This window comes from Hetaerina americana, unplaced genomic scaffold (assembly GCF_022747635.1).
Source record: "Hetaerina americana unplaced genomic scaffold, ioHetAmer1.1.p SCAF_22, whole genome shotgun sequence".
NCBI lineage: Eukaryota > Metazoa > Arthropoda > Insecta > Odonata > Calopterygidae > Hetaerina > Hetaerina americana.
The window spans coordinates 7477121-7494892 of record NW_027286786.1 but is presented as its reverse complement, the minus strand read 5'-3'; the positions used below and the strand labels follow the sequence as shown (position 1 = coordinate 7494892).

At 40.0% G+C, this 17772-nt stretch overlaps 1 protein-coding gene across 1 annotated transcript; it reads right to left on the bottom strand.

Moving 5' to 3' along the window:
• Positions 1-1501: 1501 nt before the first annotated feature.
• On the bottom strand, positions 1502-8105 carry LOC139689314 (opsin-1-like). The gene is made up of 9 exons (XM_071586393.1): positions 7916-8105; positions 6426-6547; positions 4730-4968; positions 4090-4196; positions 3854-3960; positions 3524-3671; positions 3267-3377; positions 2916-3082; positions 1502-1760 (listed from the first exon to the last, which is right to left on the bottom strand). The coding sequence occupies exons 2-9, from the start codon at positions 6545-6547 to the stop codon at positions 1634-1636; spliced, it is 1128 nt and encodes a 375-aa protein (XP_071442494.1). The 5' UTR covers positions 7916-8105; the 3' UTR covers positions 1502-1633.
• Positions 8106-17772: the final 9667 nt, after the last annotated feature.

Below are 17772 nucleotides of genomic sequence, written 5' to 3'. Positions count from 1 at the left end.
AATTTTATTTGAAAGAGGATACTTTAAACTACTTCTCAACATAATCTCCAAGCAAATTAAGGCATTTGTCATAACGTGTGACAAGTTTCTGTATTCCTGCTGCATAGTCCTTCGCCGCCAGCTCATTGAGATACGCGAGGGACCCATCTTGCACAAATTTTTGCATAATGCAGATGGTGTTTAACAATTTCATGAACAATTGTTCGAGAAACATTGGGAAAATGCTCACAGATGTCATCAATTGTGACGCGCCGATCGTTCCTCACGAATTCGTCAACTGAGCTCACCAGTTGGTCTGTAATGACAGACGGTCTCTCCGAACGCTCATCGTCGTGTGTGTTCCCCCTCCCCATGTTGAAGTTGCGACACCACCGCCGAACAGACGACTCGTCCATTACATTGTCTCCATACACCTCCTTTAATTGGCGATGAATATCACATGGGCGAACGTTTCTTGCATTGAGGAATTTAATCACTGCCCTCACTTCACAACTGGCGGCGTTCTCAATTTTTTTAAACATTGTAAACAATCACAGAAACAACACAGGCAATGCTAGCGTCACGCAACTTGGCTCAGAGAAGGCAGACAAGCCACTGAAGCTATCTGACCTCGTCCAGCGGCTACTCGCGTCGTCAGCACTTCATGCGGCACGAACGGGTACTACTTTCCGGATGACCCTCGTACATTTGAAAGGTTTTTCATTTGTGGCAATTAAAATTTCATGAAAAGATTTGTGAAAGAATCTATTTTCTTGCGCTGTTAAATCACCGAGTCCAGTTAAATTCCAAAATGTTTTAAGTACTTTGTCATTGTGCTTTCTACAGGCCCATTTTCTAATGAAAATGGGCCTGGCAGGCTTTCGTAGGCAATATTTGTAAAAACCAATAAAAAGCTGAAAAATACACTTAAAAACCATTTGAAGGAAACTAACCGTTTAAATGCTTAAAATACTTCTCTAATTATTGGCATTTTAAATATTTATCGCAATGTATATTTAACGAGGGATTTTATTTATTGTCGAGTATACGTATAATGACCTGTTTGACTTAATGCGCGTAAAACTTTATGGATCATTAGATAAAATGATCATGAAAATTAAATTTATTACTCTCGACAAAGAATCAATTAAATTTACTTGCAGGATTATGAACACCGGTTTCTGTACTTGGTAAGAAGATTTTTCAAATTAATGCCAGGGGGAAGAAATAGCCTTGGCCTTTGCTGTAATTAATATAAAATCTTCCGACAATCTCCCTCTTTTGGTGTTCAATGACGACCATTTATCAAATGTAGTCGCCAATAATCCTGGTGTGAAATTTCAATGCTAATGTTTCACCCATTTTGATGATTATTACATCCAATTTAGAATTTATAGATGTCTATTTCATTACAACAATTTAGACATCCTCAGCCCTATTAAGTTCAAAGAGTCAATTGAGTTTACGTTTCTTCCCGTAAGACCTTTCGGGCAATGACTGATGTGAATAAAAACATCCAAGGTTAAGGAATTAGAAAGGTATTTTTAATTTTGGCAGAAAAATAATGTACAGAGGAGATGTACAAAGGGGATTTTTGGCGTCGGCAGCGGGGCGTTCTCTTGGGGCGACGGCGGGAGGGATGCGGGTGCTGGCCTTAGGCCTTCTCCTCGGCGGAGGCGGCGGTGCCGGAGGACTGGTTGTCGGCGGGCGGGGCAGGCTCGGCGGCGGCGCAGGCCAAGAACGGCAGCTTCTCGTTGAGAGCGGCTCGGTATTTGGGGTGGCTGCGAAATAATAGTGAGTCGAGTTGAAAAACACAACTTGATAGCACTTAGACTTACAGACGAATGGTACCAACGAATCGAAATTAGCCAAAGTTGCCGGAATCTTTCCTTGGAATTGTGGCTCATAGTGACTGTGTGCATAAAATAAAATTGACGGCGAATGCGTGCATGGCAGATAGTTTCAACACCATAAAACAGCGCCGACAGATATTGCCTGAAACTCATCAAAGCCGATTTTCACGTAGCATGTACAGGTGGACTAGCGGGAAAAAGATTGTAACCACCCTCAGGACGAATATTGGCAGGAGTTATTCCGGGTGCCTGCTCAGAGAGAGAAAGAAAGAGCATCTCGCGGCATTTCTCCTTCCGCAATATCTAAATGATTTGAGGGCGTGCTCCGGTGTTTACGGCTTTGGTCTCCTTTCACCGAGGTCGCAGTTTGGACAGGCGATTGCAGAGACGAAAGGACAAAGGGTGCCGCTGACCCAAAGAGTGGTATTTAATAAGCAGATATGCACGAAACACCATGCCATTGAGAACAGACTCTCATGAATAAGTCATTGTATTCCCCCAACATATTACCCAACAACTCGTGACATGAAAAATGGGCCGGAAGGAGAGTGGTCGCAAATTATTTTTCACCAGAATAATTTACTTATACTTTATTCAGCAATTTAATGGAGAACTTAGGATTGATAATTGCTCCAAAATAGGGTCATTTTAATATCAAAGAATTAACATTTAACGCAAGGACCCTTAATTGGAGCATGTTCCTTCTTGAGTGGAAAGACTATTCTGGCTAAAATATGTGTTCTTAATTTCGATCTTATGTTTTTGCGAATACAAGAAAACTCTTTTTGGGGTTCTACTGCTCTGTGAGAAATTTATAGATTTTGATATCCCCATTAGACACTATGTCATTGTTACTAATCTGTTATTAATTAAAGATACTAATTATGGTTAGTTTACTGGTTGTCTCTGCTAAATGACAATATGTCGGGTGATAATAATTATAATTTACGGAAGAATTTGTAATCCAGATTCAAGTATTCGCCAATTAAAATGCAGGACGCATCTAATAGCAATTTTTCTTTGTTTTCCTCCTTCAGTTTCTCAAAGAAGGTTCCTCGCAACTATTATCACGACTTTTCTCACCTGATACCGTAGACAATTGGGTTGTAGACGGCGTTAGCCTTGGCGAAGAGAGATCCCCAGATGGTGACGAGGGGGCTGATTGTCATGGTCTCAAAGATTCCAGCGAAGTTGATGATGAGGTACGGGGTCCAGGCCATGAACCAGAGGGAGATGGTCATCAAGGCAATCTGAGGGGAGAGAATAGAGAGAGAGGTAAAACGAGGCAGCGGGGTGGCGAAGGGAATGCTGCTCTTTCCCCCCCGACTCAAGAGAAACTGCCCGCTGTGCAAAGTTTAAGGACTCAAACGCAGGAGATTCGACATTTTCAGAGGGAATTGGTATGACGGGCAAGAAGGATCCTATTTCTCTCACCTTGGCCAGCTTGCATTCGGCGCTGGTGTTCTGTGCATCCGCGGATCGAAGGGATGCCACGTTCATCTTCTTGGCCTGCTCCCTCATAGCCTTCTCGTGGGCAGCCACGGCCTAGAGCAGAATTGATTTATGCCGAGTAAATGATAACATTCTCAACCATCAGCAGAAAAAAACAAACTCGTCTGAATTATAGTCAGTCATCAAGACGGGGTTTGTGTCTTTATCTTCGCCAGTAGTGCTCATATTGCAGTGCTAACCTTGACGATGAAGGTGTATGAGTAGATGATGGTGAGGAGAGGCAGCCAGTAGCAGAACACAGAGTAGACGAGGATGTAGCTCTTGTGGAACCAGTCCTTGGTCAGGTAGTCAGTTCCGCAAGCGGTCATGTTGCCCTCCGGGACGTACCTGGGCAGACGTTTCCGTAAACCATAGTTAAAATTTGGACATTGCAAATCAAAATAAGTTTAGAATTATATTGTCATCGAGAGTTTAAGAGTTTAGCTAATATTTAAACAATAATAGATGCAAATATCTGCTTTTACATACATTTAGTTTCACCTGGCATTTCAAATTGTTATTTTACAAACCTGTTCCAGCCAACCATTGGGAAGATGGTCCAGACGGCAGCGTGCACCCAGATAAGAAGGATCCAGACAAGGGCTCTGCTTACTGTCAAAGGCTTACCGGAAAGACCCTGAAATAAGCATTAAATTTGAATTATGCACTTCTCTTTCATGACGGCGGCCGTTATTATCCACTCCTACCGATAATTCTCAAATGAGAATTGATAAATCATTAATAAATGACCACTATTTCAGCGTACCTTGACGATGACGTTGTATCGGTCCATGGCAATGGATACCATGGTCCAAATCGAAGCGCAGCCGAAAAGCGAGCCAGCAAAAGCATAAAGCTCGCACATGAGGGGACCTGCAACACGAGAATCGGCCGAAAACCATTATTACAGTCACTTTTTGTTCTGCTAAGTATATATATATATATATATATATATATATATATATATATATATATATATATATATATATATATATATATATATATATATATATATATATATTACAAATTTTGCGCTATTTTTCCTGAAAAGGTGTTCATTTGAAAGTTTTGGTAGGAATATATTCAGTAGCGTCGTACTTAGGCGCTAGAAAAAGTTTTTTTCATATCATGCAAGGGAAATTTTTTCCCTTGCATGAAATATTTCATTTCTCACATGTTTTATTTCAAGGATAATATGCCAGAGTTCAAATCAAAAAATCTTGCGTAAAAGAACTTTAGTATCTTTCCTTTACCTCAACTCAAATAAATAGGCTGGTGGTAGGAGTGTGACAGGAAAACATTCCTTTTTGCTAAATTAACTCTTAAAAACTCAATGAGTGAGCGTAAGTTAGGGATCAGAAACAATTTTAACTTCTGCAAGATGTACTTTGAGAAATTTGACTCACCGAACACCCACGTCTCATGGTGGCAGTTGACCAGCATGAAGGGGCACATGACGACCATCATGAGGAAGTCGGAGAAGGCGAGGTTGACGACCAGCAGGTTGGAGGGGGTTCGCAGGGACTTGGTGGTCGAGAAGATGTAGATCACGACCCCGTTGCCACACCAGGAGACCACGCCAAGGCACCCGATGACGAATCCCAGGATTCCGTGCCACAGGGGGTTCATGGGAGGGAACTGGTACCTGGGGTGAGAAACAGAGTGCCCCCGCGCGAGGTCAACGTGTACTTAATAATTGAAATTTCTTCATTAAGGCAATGCGTTTCACCGAAGGTATATTTGAAGCTTCTTTCACACTTCCATTACCATGAGTTATTTTTTTCTTTTTAAAAGATTTCCCCGATCAGCTCCTGCACTGATTTCATCAAAGTATATACCCTTCACAAGTTCAGTGTTATGATTATAAATTTTTAATAGCATAGTTCATGGCTTTTTTTGATAAATTATTTCCTAAATTTCGAGAAATTGATTCATTAGATAATGATTGAATGACATTTTATAATCTTTTGACACATTACAAGTATAATGTTGGATGGAATCGGATTGTAAATCCAATAGCTGAAGTCTGCGGTGTTGGGGAGACGTTAAGTGGGAGTTAACGTTGGAGTTGGTGTTCTCCGCGGAGGTCTTTCCTCCCTTCAAGGGCGCCGCGAGCACTCCACTCCAGCCTGGTGCTTTTAATGCCCATGGAATCATTGATAGCACTCCAATATCAGGCAATTCACTCCCCTAATGCGCCAAAAAGGAGAACTTTAAAGCCAGTAATTGTGTGCATCGATAATTTGTCTGATTTTTACGAGGTAGTCGATAATATTTTCTGTTCATTCAATTTTGTGATGTCATTATTAAGGTCACTACTATAGTTCACTGAATTTTACACACTTGTGTCACCGTTTTGCGGACAGTCATTGAGAAGTAATTTTTTCATTCATTCAATAAACGAGAGCCCACATTTAGCATAACTGTAAAAGAATTGAAACGAATTTTTATAATGGAACATAAATAATGTCATGCAACGCTTAGTCAAAAAGAGTAAAATGGAAAATACGGTTTATGACGAACAAGAAATGTTCACTTCCTGTAGCAAATCGACAAAAGAAAATAATTTTAACCGCCATAATTTTGGACAGGAAATGGTGAAATACTTATCGTTAATTATATATTATTATTTTCATCTGTAATATAATTATAGTTATTCATCATTGTAATGTTAATCATCGATTTTAATCCTCCTTTTTTTATCATTCTCCAGGCACTTTTATAATTCAGTAATATAAAATTTCCACTTATTGAAAAAAAACATAAGTACAGTATTCATGTAAGCTACTATTTTTACCATCAAAGTTCCGTATTTTGCTGAAATGGGAACGGGATAAAATTCAGTGGAATAGCTAATTTAATTTTTAGCTGTCACCAACTCACATTCGGATTGAGAAGGAAATGTGAATCTTTAATCTAAAATCAACGATTCGATTTGAGCAATCATTCGAACCCCTCCTCTTGCCATGAGTGAAATATGGTTTTGTTCCTTAAGCTCCCTTATTTTCTAGAGGGAAGAGTCGGCCACTCATCGTACACTGACGGTCGGCCCCTGCGCATCGCATGAGGGATTTCTCGGAGACTTGAACGCCCGGGGCTTACCAGTGAGGGTCGATCTTGGAGAGCATTTCCGGGAGGACCATGTCGACGACCGTTTGGTTGGAGAAGCCTCCGCTTCCCCAAGCGGCCGCCCTTGGTTCACCCATGAGAGCTGCGGTTGCCATCTGGAGGAAAACAGCAAACAATTAATACTTGAGGCCAACTGCGACGAAATACAAGATATTTCTTGCATAGGCCATTAAAAAAAACACAGAAATCGACTAATGCTTGATCTTCAAAGTGTGCAGGAATCATCCTTCTTTCTTAAGAGTTGAGCTATACACTCTCAGCCTCGAGCGAATTCAAGTAATTTCTAAAATTTTGGGAGACGGTGAACAGAGGTGACTTATGAATGTGATATCCATTTCCATTTATGTTTATGATTGAATTGTCGAAATATTGTACTATACGTGGATTCATGTAATGTACTAACAGGGGCCCACTGAATAAAGGGTACGAACAATAACTTACTTTTTTGAATGCGTTTTGCGTTTAAAAAAAGGGAGTCACGTTGCCACACCCCGTATATCTGCTTAAAGGATTTCTATTTCATGCTTCGAAAGTGAAAGAAGAATGAATGGTTGTAAGGCTATGTTTGGTGCCTTTTCGTTTTTAACTACTAATTTTATTATATTGCTATAACTGGAAAAATATAAATATTTCGACTCTATGAAAGGGCCCATACTGTGCTCAAAATTTCACAAGCTCTTTTCACAAGTGATATGGACGAATAGGAAATGAAACGGAAAAGTGAGGGGAAGTATGGTGAGAGGGGAAGAGAGGGGATTCTTGAGAGGAATCGCGAGGAGGCAGGAAAGATGAATGCAAAGCATATTAAACGGCGGTGGGACGTTGAAGATTGTTATAGAGGTGAGAATGTTAGGCAAACGAGGAAGTTGGGATAGGAATAGAATGGGGGATGTAGGACGAGAAGAAGGAAGGAAGAAAGTATACTAAAACGAAGAACAGGCTATTGTAGTGTTTGAAATCAGCTTTTGTCTTACCAGGCGATGCCAAGGAATGTAGCAGTGTCCATCTGAAGCGGAATACATACTAACAAATATAATAACCGTTAGTATTATGAATATATGTTTTTGAATATATATATATATATATATATATATATATATATATATATATATATATATATATATATATGTTTTTATAACTACTCAATATGAACTTTTTTCTCAAATAAATATGTGAAATAACTTATTTTTCAAAACATATATACGTTTGGTCCGTCACTAAAGTAAATTGAAAATAAAGAACAAGTTTCCGCAAATTAATGAAGAGGATTCTCATCAAGGGATATTCTTACTGATTTAGATATAATAGCATTTGTATTGCCTTTTGAAAAACTGTTGGAGAGAACCTACCGATAAACTCGCTTGACTGAAGGTACTAAGTGCAATCATGGAAGAGAATCACGGGACGAGACTCAAACGTGACATTTCGGGAAGGTAGCTCCGTGACAAGAACCCCGCACTTACTTCTGGTTTAAACGTGATGGGATCCTCTTAGGTCAGTCCAGCTGCTGCGTGTGGGCGGAGATTCGCACCGTTGCCTCCGGAGATGCGGAGAAGTGGAGTTACCAGCGACGACGAACAGGCGAGCAGCAAAGGGGCGCTGAAGCGTAGGTCAACTCTCGAGAGAGGCACACTACGTCTCTGACAGTCGGACCCTTCCGCCGCCGGCGGTTATATAGGGAGAGCAGACACTCCCCCCCGGCACTCTCCTCCTCCCCATCCACCCTTCGCCCCCTATGGCAAATCCTTTGAGGTGATTACTCTCCCATCCGCCCTCTGGGGGTGAGGGGGAGGGGAGGAAGTGCATGTGCTATATTTCAGGGATGTCCGTGTGCAGGGATTATCGCTCCCACCTCCGCACTCCTATTTCTTCTCCTTCAAAGCCGCTTTAAAGTCGTGGAAATGCAGAAATCACCCTTGCCCTCCTCTTATAGCTTCGCCACGCCTTTGCTCATGCTTATCTGTGTCACCGCTTTTGCATATGATGAGCACCTCCAAGGCGAATGAGGCGGGCCTTTAATGTCGCAGCAGACGGAATGAATCGTTTTGTGGATTCCTTATTGTAGTCATTATAGTTTACTATGTATTTTAATTTTAACCACGTATATTTCAAGTTTTTAAATTTAAATACTCATAGACATGGAGACTGACAGACATCATATAGTATACATATGTGTGTGTGTATATGAATATATGTATATGTGTATATTTGTACACACACACACACACATATATATAATATATATATTATATATATATATATATATATATATATATATATATATATATATATATATATATATATAACACTTTTTGAAAGACTCACGGACGTGAATAATAATGTATAACACTTAGCACTAGTGGACACAGACAAAAACACAGAAACACACAAAAAAAGAGACTCACTATTTTTCGAATTTTCGGTGGTCGTTGCCACCTTTATCAAGGAGGAGAGGGACAGAACTGCAGTTCTGTCCCTCTCCTCCCCGGACTACAACCTTGACGTGGTGGAAGGGCTTGTGCGTTCCGATGACCACTAGAGCTGTGCTGGCGGGAGCAATAAAAATTGCTCCTGGTGGGGTCACCCATGCCAGACAGGTTGAAGGTTAGGAGCCAGACGAAAGGTAGTCCACGCAGCGTCTGTTCCTCAGTGAGGCGGCTGCAATGGCGTCTGACCCCAGTGGGGCGGCCAGAAAGTGATGGTGTCACGTTAAAAACCCTATTGAAGAAGGCAACGGGAAACCACCTCAATTATCATTCCCAAGATTTACATGATGGACAATAGAGAGATTTTGAGTCCTGGCAACTACGGGGCTCGGCCCAAACGGCCGTGTGTCGTGCCCAGCAGCGGGGGAGGCAACGCTTTCGCGGTCGTCATCCTACGAAACCCTTGAAAGGGAAAACCAGCAGCAGCAGGACAGAAGACGCAGGAGAAGAAGACCACATTAGTTAGAATAGGAACGTGGAATGTTAGGACAATGATGAGGACAGGGAAATTGGAGAATTTTAAGCGAAAGATGGAAAGGGGAAATATAGATATTTTAGGTCTATGCGAGGTGAGATGGAAAGATAGCGGGGATTAATGGAGTGACCAGGGTAGAATAATATACAGCGGCGGGAACGAGGACCAACGAGGGGTCGCCATAGTATTAAATGAAGAGGTAGGAAGAAGTGTAGTCAACATAGAGCAGGTAACGGATATATTATTAATAGTAGAAATAAAAGCAGAACCGACGAACTTGGTTATTATTCAGGTATACATGCCGCCGAGGAACCATAAGGAAGAAGAGGTCGATAGGATATACGATCAGTTAGAGGACATAATCGCGTGTGTTCCTGCAGGGAAACATTTGATAGTAATGGGGGATGGAATGTGACGGTAGGCGAAGGAAGAGATGGTGATGAGGTCGGGGACTACGGTTTAGGCATGAGGAATGACCGCGGGGAGAAAGCAGTTGAGTTCTGCAGGAGAATGGGGCTAGTCATCACCAACACTTGGTTTTGACACCAGAAATGACGCAGGTATGCATGGAAAATTCCAGGTGACTCAGAAAGGTATCAGCTAGATTATATCCTGGTTAGAAAAAGGTTTAGGAACAGTGTGGTAAATTCGCACAGCTTCCCGGGAGCGGATGCGAACTCTGACCACAATTTAGCTGTTATGAAATGTAGCGTCCGTTTCAAAAAAATAAGGCAGGGGCGGCGAGTTAGAAAATGGAATGTAGAAGCATTAAATGGTTTGAAAAGGAAGGAGTATTAAGAGGCGGTAGAGGAAATCATGGAGGATAGTAAAGAGCTAAGTACTATCGAAGAAAAATGGTAAAGTATCAAGAAAGGGTTCTCTAAAGCCGCAAAAGACACTATTGGAACCGTTGAAGCTAAAAGGACTAGGAAACCATGTATCACGGATGAGATGATTACAAAGATGGACGAGTGGAGAAAATGGAAAAATGTAAACACAGAGTTAGGAAAAATGAAGCACAAAGAATAAAACAATAAATTGAGGCGGTCAACAAAAAAAGCAAAAGAAGCATGGTGGAAGACGCAGGCTTAGGGTATGACCAGTTTGAGTTTAGGAAGGGGAGAGGTACGCGTGATGACATTGCAGTAACGAGATTATTAATCAAGAGGAATATAGAACACAACCTGGAGGTATTTGCCTGTTTCGTAAATTTCGAAAAAGCGTTTGATAGAGTGAATCGGGAAAAACTAATGAGTACATTGAAAAAAATAGGAATAGATTGGAGGGAAAGGAGGCTAATCCGCAACCTGTACATGTCTCAGACATCTCAGGTGCGGGTGGGAAACGGGGAATCCTGCTGGGCAGTGTTAGGAAGAGGTGTAAGGCAGGGTTGCCCATTATCACCGTTGCTGTTCAACCTGTATGCAGAGGAAATGATAAAAGAGGCGTGGGAAGAACTCCAGGTAGGAATGAAAGTTGGCGGGGAATTCGTAAAATCAGTTAGGTTTGCTGATGACCAAATTTTAGTTTGTCAGTCAGCCAAGGGGTTGCAAGCATTGCTGAGTGAATTGGAAATTCTGTGCGACAGGTATGGGATGAAAATCAATATTAATAAAACAAAGGTAATGCGATTTTCTAGAAAGAAAAAGACTAAGCTTAACATTAAAATTGGAGGGCAATAACTAGAGGAGGCGGAACAGTTTACGTATCTCGGTAGTGTTTTGGACTAACACGGTCAAAGTAGTAGGGACGTAAGGAGAATATAATTAAATTTTTATATGGTAGTTGTGTCCATCCAAAAACCTACCTTAACCGGTAGATTACCCTAAAAAGTGTCATTGGGATAGGAGGGAGAACATTGGGAAAGTAGAAATAATGATTAGTGTAGTAGATGGAATATGGTTGTGCTTTTTCAGTTGTGGTTGGGAATTATAGCGGTATATAGTATTTAAGGAGAAGAATTGCGCTAGGCTAAGAGGCTTTCACAAGGAGGAGGGAGTTGACGGGGACGTTGAGTAAGGATATTAAGAAAAGACTGTATAATTGATGGTTTCAGGCGTTATTTTATGAAATCGGTTCATTCTTAAGCGGATAAAATAATAATACTTTGTATTTCCACAGATTTATTTCACAAACACACGACCCGGGTTTCGACGTACAACGTCATCTTCAGGTAATCGTCAGGGTTCAGGTTCATCGTCAGGGTCATGTGTTTGTGAAATAAATCTGTGGAATTACAAAGTATTATTATATTATCCGCTTAAGAAAAGACTGGTAAAAACTTTGATATGGAGCGTAGCTATGTACGGTGCGGGAACGTGGTCATTGAAACCGGAGGATAGACGTAGATTGGAGGCTTTTGAAATGTGGTGGTGGAGAAGAATGGAGAAGGTGAAATGGACAGGGAAGAAAATAAATGAGGAAGTACTTGGCATGGTGGGCGAAGAGAGGGGTTTTGTTGGGAGCAATCCTATGGAGGCAGGAAAAGTGGATGAAGGGGGTATTTACCGGTATTGGGATGTTGAAGACTGTGATAGAGGGGAGATTGTTGGGCAAAAGAGGAAAGGGAAGGAGCAGGATAGGGATGCCTGACGGGATGAAGGGAGAAAGAAGGTACTCAGAGCTGAAGAGGGACCTGAGGTAAAGTAGGATGTTGTGTTTTGCTAGGGGTCAAAAATTATTTAATTAGTAAATATGTCCATCCAAAAACCTACCTTAACCGGTAGATTACCTAATTATAATATACTATATATATAAATAAATAAATATATATATATGTATATATATAGGGAGGGAGAGAGAATGAATACCATTCAGCATGATATGCCGCGACATTAACTTTTAATGGAGTATTCCGCTAAATGTGCGTTACAATGCAAGTTTCAGATTGTAACAATCATACCCCGTGACCGGGATCAAACCCGGATCCCTTGATACCGAGGTGTCTTCCTACACTCTAAAATTCGTTGGACGCCTTGGTAGCCTTACTGGATAAAGCACTCGGCCGGACAACGAGGGATCCGGATTCGAATCCCGGTCGGTACGAGTGATTTTTACACTCTGAAATTGTTGAACTGTAATATCGATGGTTACCATATGACCATATCATCATCATTTACAAGAGAATTTATTATGTATATTTTTGTTTCTGTGGATATTCTACTCCCGGAATTAACTCCCGGAAATCTTGGACGCCCAATAAACGGTTTACCCACAAAAGAAATTTCGCAAGTGAGAAGAATATAAAAATTAAAAAGCCAAACGATAAAGCTTTGCCTTTATTCCACATACTCAAGAGTCCATATTGGAAAGTATCATCCAGTTTTCTCAGGAATTGACCTGTTTGGGGGAAAGTATTGACTTCGTTTTCCGAAAAATTACATTAATGGTTACAAAAGCTAATTGGTCATCGTCATATACAAAGACACTGGTTTGGTCCTTAAGGTAATAAGTTATTAATTTGGAATTTGATGAATGTTGTGAAAATAAATCCTGTAATTAGTATCTCGCAGCAGACTTTTGAGATTTTTGTAAGGAGAAAATGAAATGGAGGGAGAGAATGGTTAGCAAAGGCCCATGTTAAGAAAGTTGTGAAATGAACGAAGTTGTGGTAAGTAAGAAATTATGGGGGGAGGTATCTAATGTGACGTTGAAGGCTGAGAGGGAGAGTTGGGAGAGCGTGGGAGAGGAGATTGCATGCATAATAAGCGTATTGGTCGGCATGGAGGAAGGTGTGAGTTTTGGTGCGCAGAAGGGCAAACTGAAGGGAGAAGGCGTTTACGTTTGGCCTTCCAAGTCTTCAGAAATTCTTGCCTTTATATTATATTTACGAGGGCTCAAAGTGTGCACCTAACTGATGGCAGAATTTGCCGAGGCTTAGTAGTTTCTGGATAAAACTGAAGGATATGACTTAGACAGTGGAATGGTTTTTTTCGGTTAACAAATACCAGATTGTCTATCACAAATACTTTTCTATACCGCTGCCTGAAAAACCTCCATTGTTGAAAGTACATTCTATTTCTCATCAGAAGCCCATTAGAAAGAAATTGATCAGCACAACAATTGATAAAGGTTTAGTTGGTTCGGGTACATAAAAACGGCATTGGAAATGTAATTTTTAGTTAACAGTGGTACTGATTCTAGAGCCCTACATTTTGGAACCAAATTTCTCTTCTATTCTAAGCCAATCGTTTATTTTGAAAAAAGCGATGAAAATATGTTCCCATCTTTTCAAAGTTCCATACTTAAATCTATCAAGTTTGAAGTGTTATCCTCTCTTATTTTATCTTTTTATCATACATTGTATAAATTCACTTACTTAAATAAAAGCGTTTATCCCATTGAGTTGCCTTTTGCCTCATATGTTTATTTTGTTGGTAAGTATTAAAAAGCCACGATCAAAGGATAAAAGTTTAACTTAATTTATTCTGAGAGAGAAGAATTAATGCTGGAATTTATATATTTTAATTAAAATTAAAATTAAAACACCTTTTTTTGGTAAAAATATTTTGTCTGCTCTCTTTTGTAAAAAGTATCTGTTAATTTTCAAGCCAAAACAAATTAATGCATGCCTGTATATCTTGGGGCGATTACATGCATTTCAAGTTTTTTTATCTTAATATGATACTATAGGCGCGAAAATTCAAAACGTTGGTGCTCCTCAGGAATAATTTTCTTTCATGGCGGCTATCACATTTAGGGAATTAAAAAAATCATTTTGTAGAGTCGATAAGTCAGCCATTCAAAGGTGTGACGTCTATAATTATCCAGCAATAATATTCATTTTTCAAATGGCCAATATATTTCATTGTCCCTTGTAGCTTACCCATTGCCCCTGCAGTTACCCATTGCCCGTTTAGTAGTCCCCTTAGCCAATCAGTACACGTGTGCTAACGGCTCCCCAAAATACAATGCCATCCAGATCCTGTGCATTGGCGGGAAAACATAAAACCAGACGGAATCATAATCTAACAAATTCACACTCATTCATATTATTAACGCAGCACTCTGGTAAATATTAAGGTAACAGAAATTCGGTAAGATTTTAAATGTCATTATAGGACTTATTTATAGATACAAAACTTTTTTTTTTTGAAAAAAATGCTTCTTAGAATGCAAAATAATAAATATATAATTTGATCTTAAAGTACTATGATAACATAAAACAGCTCTAATAAAAAGGTTCCGATGAAGAAGTGCATACAGGTATAACAAATAGCTTGAATGAGATTCATCCTTTGCATTATTTTAAAAGTCCGTCATAGTTAAATTTAGGCTGTGTGGGCAAAAGGGAAAAAGGACAATATAAGTTCATCAAGCAACATAATATAAACGATTACTTATAATACTTACAACCTATATACGGCATATTTAATAAAAACAACCAGTTTCCAAGTTCTCCGTTCGGCCCAAAAACTCTCAGTACCGTTAAACACAACAGTATTATCATGATCTGAATAATTTGAATACAAATAAATTTAAACATTGATCTAAATTAATTAGTAATTTTAAACGGATGAATTAGATTTTTTAATTTGCCTATGCTTTGATAAACACTTCTTACATGCTTTTTTCTTGCTTTTTAAATTGTATGCTTACCTACTCATTGACTAATATTACTATCCCATATCTCTCTAAACAACTTTCTTGTTGTGCCATTTTACCCGCACCGCCATTCAACCATCTTCTTCATCCCAAAAACTGTAGCCCGATGTGCTTCGTGGTGAGATCTGAGACGCATGGAAATGTGAGTGCAATCCTGCTTCCTGTGTTTGCCTCCTATCCACACCGTCTCAAATGACACCAAAGTACTAGGACGAATGCTGTCCCAGACCTCTTCCTTGTCCATTTGCCCACGACCCACGTTCAAGCTGCCCGCCTCACTCGGAAGGCAGGAGCGCTCCCACGGCGAGCATCACCTAACCCGGACACTCGACTCCGGCGATCGATTAGGAAGCGGTTTTCCGACGTGGACGGACACTTGCCCTTGACCTTTTTCGTGAGTTTTTTTACTGCAGCACTTTATTTAGCCTTTAGCAGCCGTTTATATATATATATATATATATATATACTATATATATATATATATATATATATATATATATATATATATATATATATATATACTATATATATATGTATATATATATGTATATATATATATGTATATATATATATATGTATATATATATATATATATATATATATATATATATATATATATATATATATATATATATATATATATATATATATCTTCGAAATGGAACGCTCTTCGGCGACGCACAAATATATAAAAACACGGATGTAGATTTGTAGAATATAGAGCCGGAGAGGTGAGAACCCGCGAGATGGCGCATATCTGGGTGGCCCAATCATTTAAACCTCCCGGGCTGAACCAAGCCCATTGAATGCATCATATGGTTGCCCCCCCCACCCCCTTGTTCATTTCCTATTGGTCCCTTTACCTCTCCTTCCTCCACCTCTCCCCCGCACATCCCCTCCGCTCTTCCCCGAGAACGCCATTCTGAAGACGACAGCCGTGCTGTCGAAACGTCAAATAACATATTGTGAGTGTCCCTATATAATGTGTCTCTATATTCTACAAATCTACATCCGTGTTTATATATATATATATATATATATATATATATATATATATATATATATATATATATATATATATATATATATATATGTTCGAAAACGTTTTCTTCCTTCCGCTGAGAAAGATGGTTGTACGACAAATATTTTGCGTTTCTGAGTTTTATTTACCATCGCCACGCTTGTGACTGTTATATATATATATATATATATATATATATATATATATATAATTATTATTATTAGGTAATCTACCGGTTAGGTAGGTATTTGGATGGACCCAGCTAATAAATAAATATTTTGTGTTTCCTAACAAAATACAAAATCCAATATCCTACTCTACATCAGGTACCTCTTCATCCCTGAGTAAGTTCTTTCTCCCTTCATCCCGTATAACAACCTTATCCTGTTACTTCCCTTTCCTCTTTTGCCTAACAGTCTCCCCTCTATCAGTCTTCAACATCCTACTGCCGGACACTACCTCCTTCATCCATTTTTCCCGCCGCCATTGGATTTCTCCCAACCAACCCCTCCCTTCGCCCACCATACCAAGTACTTCCTCATTTGTTTTCTTCTCCGTCCATTTCACCTTCTCCATTCTTCTCAAAACCAACATTTCCCAAACCTCCAGTCTCCGTCTATCCTCCTGTTTCAATTACCACGTTTCCGCGCCGTACATTGCTACACTCCATATCAAAGTTTTTACGGAGCTTTTCTTAATATCCTTGCTACGTCAAGAGAGGAGGAGGAGGGTGTTGATGAGAGGGACGTCAACGTCCCTCTCATCAACACCCTCCTCCTTGTGAAAGTGTATTTGCCTAGCGCATTTCTTCTCCTTACGTCCCTACTACTTTGACCGTGTTGGTCCAAAACACTTCCGAGATACGTAAACTGTTCCACCTGCTTCAGTTTTTGCCCTCTTTTTTTAATGTTTAGATTAGCCTTTTTCTTTCTAGAATATCGCATAACCTTTGTTTTATTAATATTGATTCTCATCCCATGCCTGTCGCACTGAATTTCCAATTCGCTCAGCAATGCCTGCAACCCCTTGGCTGACTGACAAACTAAAGCTTGGTCATCAGCAAACCTAACTGATTTTACGAATTCCCCGCCCACCTTCATTCCTACCTCCAATTCTTCCCATGCCTCTTTAATCATTTTCTCTGCATACAGGTTGAACAGCAACGGTGATAATGGGCAACCCTGCCTTACACCTCTTCCTAACACTGCCCATCCGGACTCCCCGTTCCCCACTCCCACCTGTGCAGTCCGAGACATGCACAGGTTGCGGATTAGCCTCCTTTCCCTCCAATCTTTTCCTATTTCCTGCAATATACTCATTAGTTTTTCCCAATTCACTCTATGAAACGCTTTCTCGAAATCTACCAGACAGGCAAATACCTCCTGGTTGTATTCTATATTCCTCTCGGTTAATAATCTCATTACTGCGATGGCATCACGCGTACCTCTCCCCTTCCTAAACCCAAACTGATCATCCCCTAAGTAATCATTTGCCCTACTCTCTATCCTTTTGTTTATGATCCTTAGAAGAACTTTAGCTGCGTGGGATATGAAACTTATTGTCCTATATTCCTCACATGACGTAGCCTTTACCTTTTTCAGAATAGGAACTAAAACTGATCTCACAAAGTCTTCCGGCCAGATTCCTTCCTCATAGATACTACGAATCAGCCAATATAGCCTCTTCCTCCCACATTTTCCTAAACATTTCAATAGTTCCGCGGGAATTTTATCC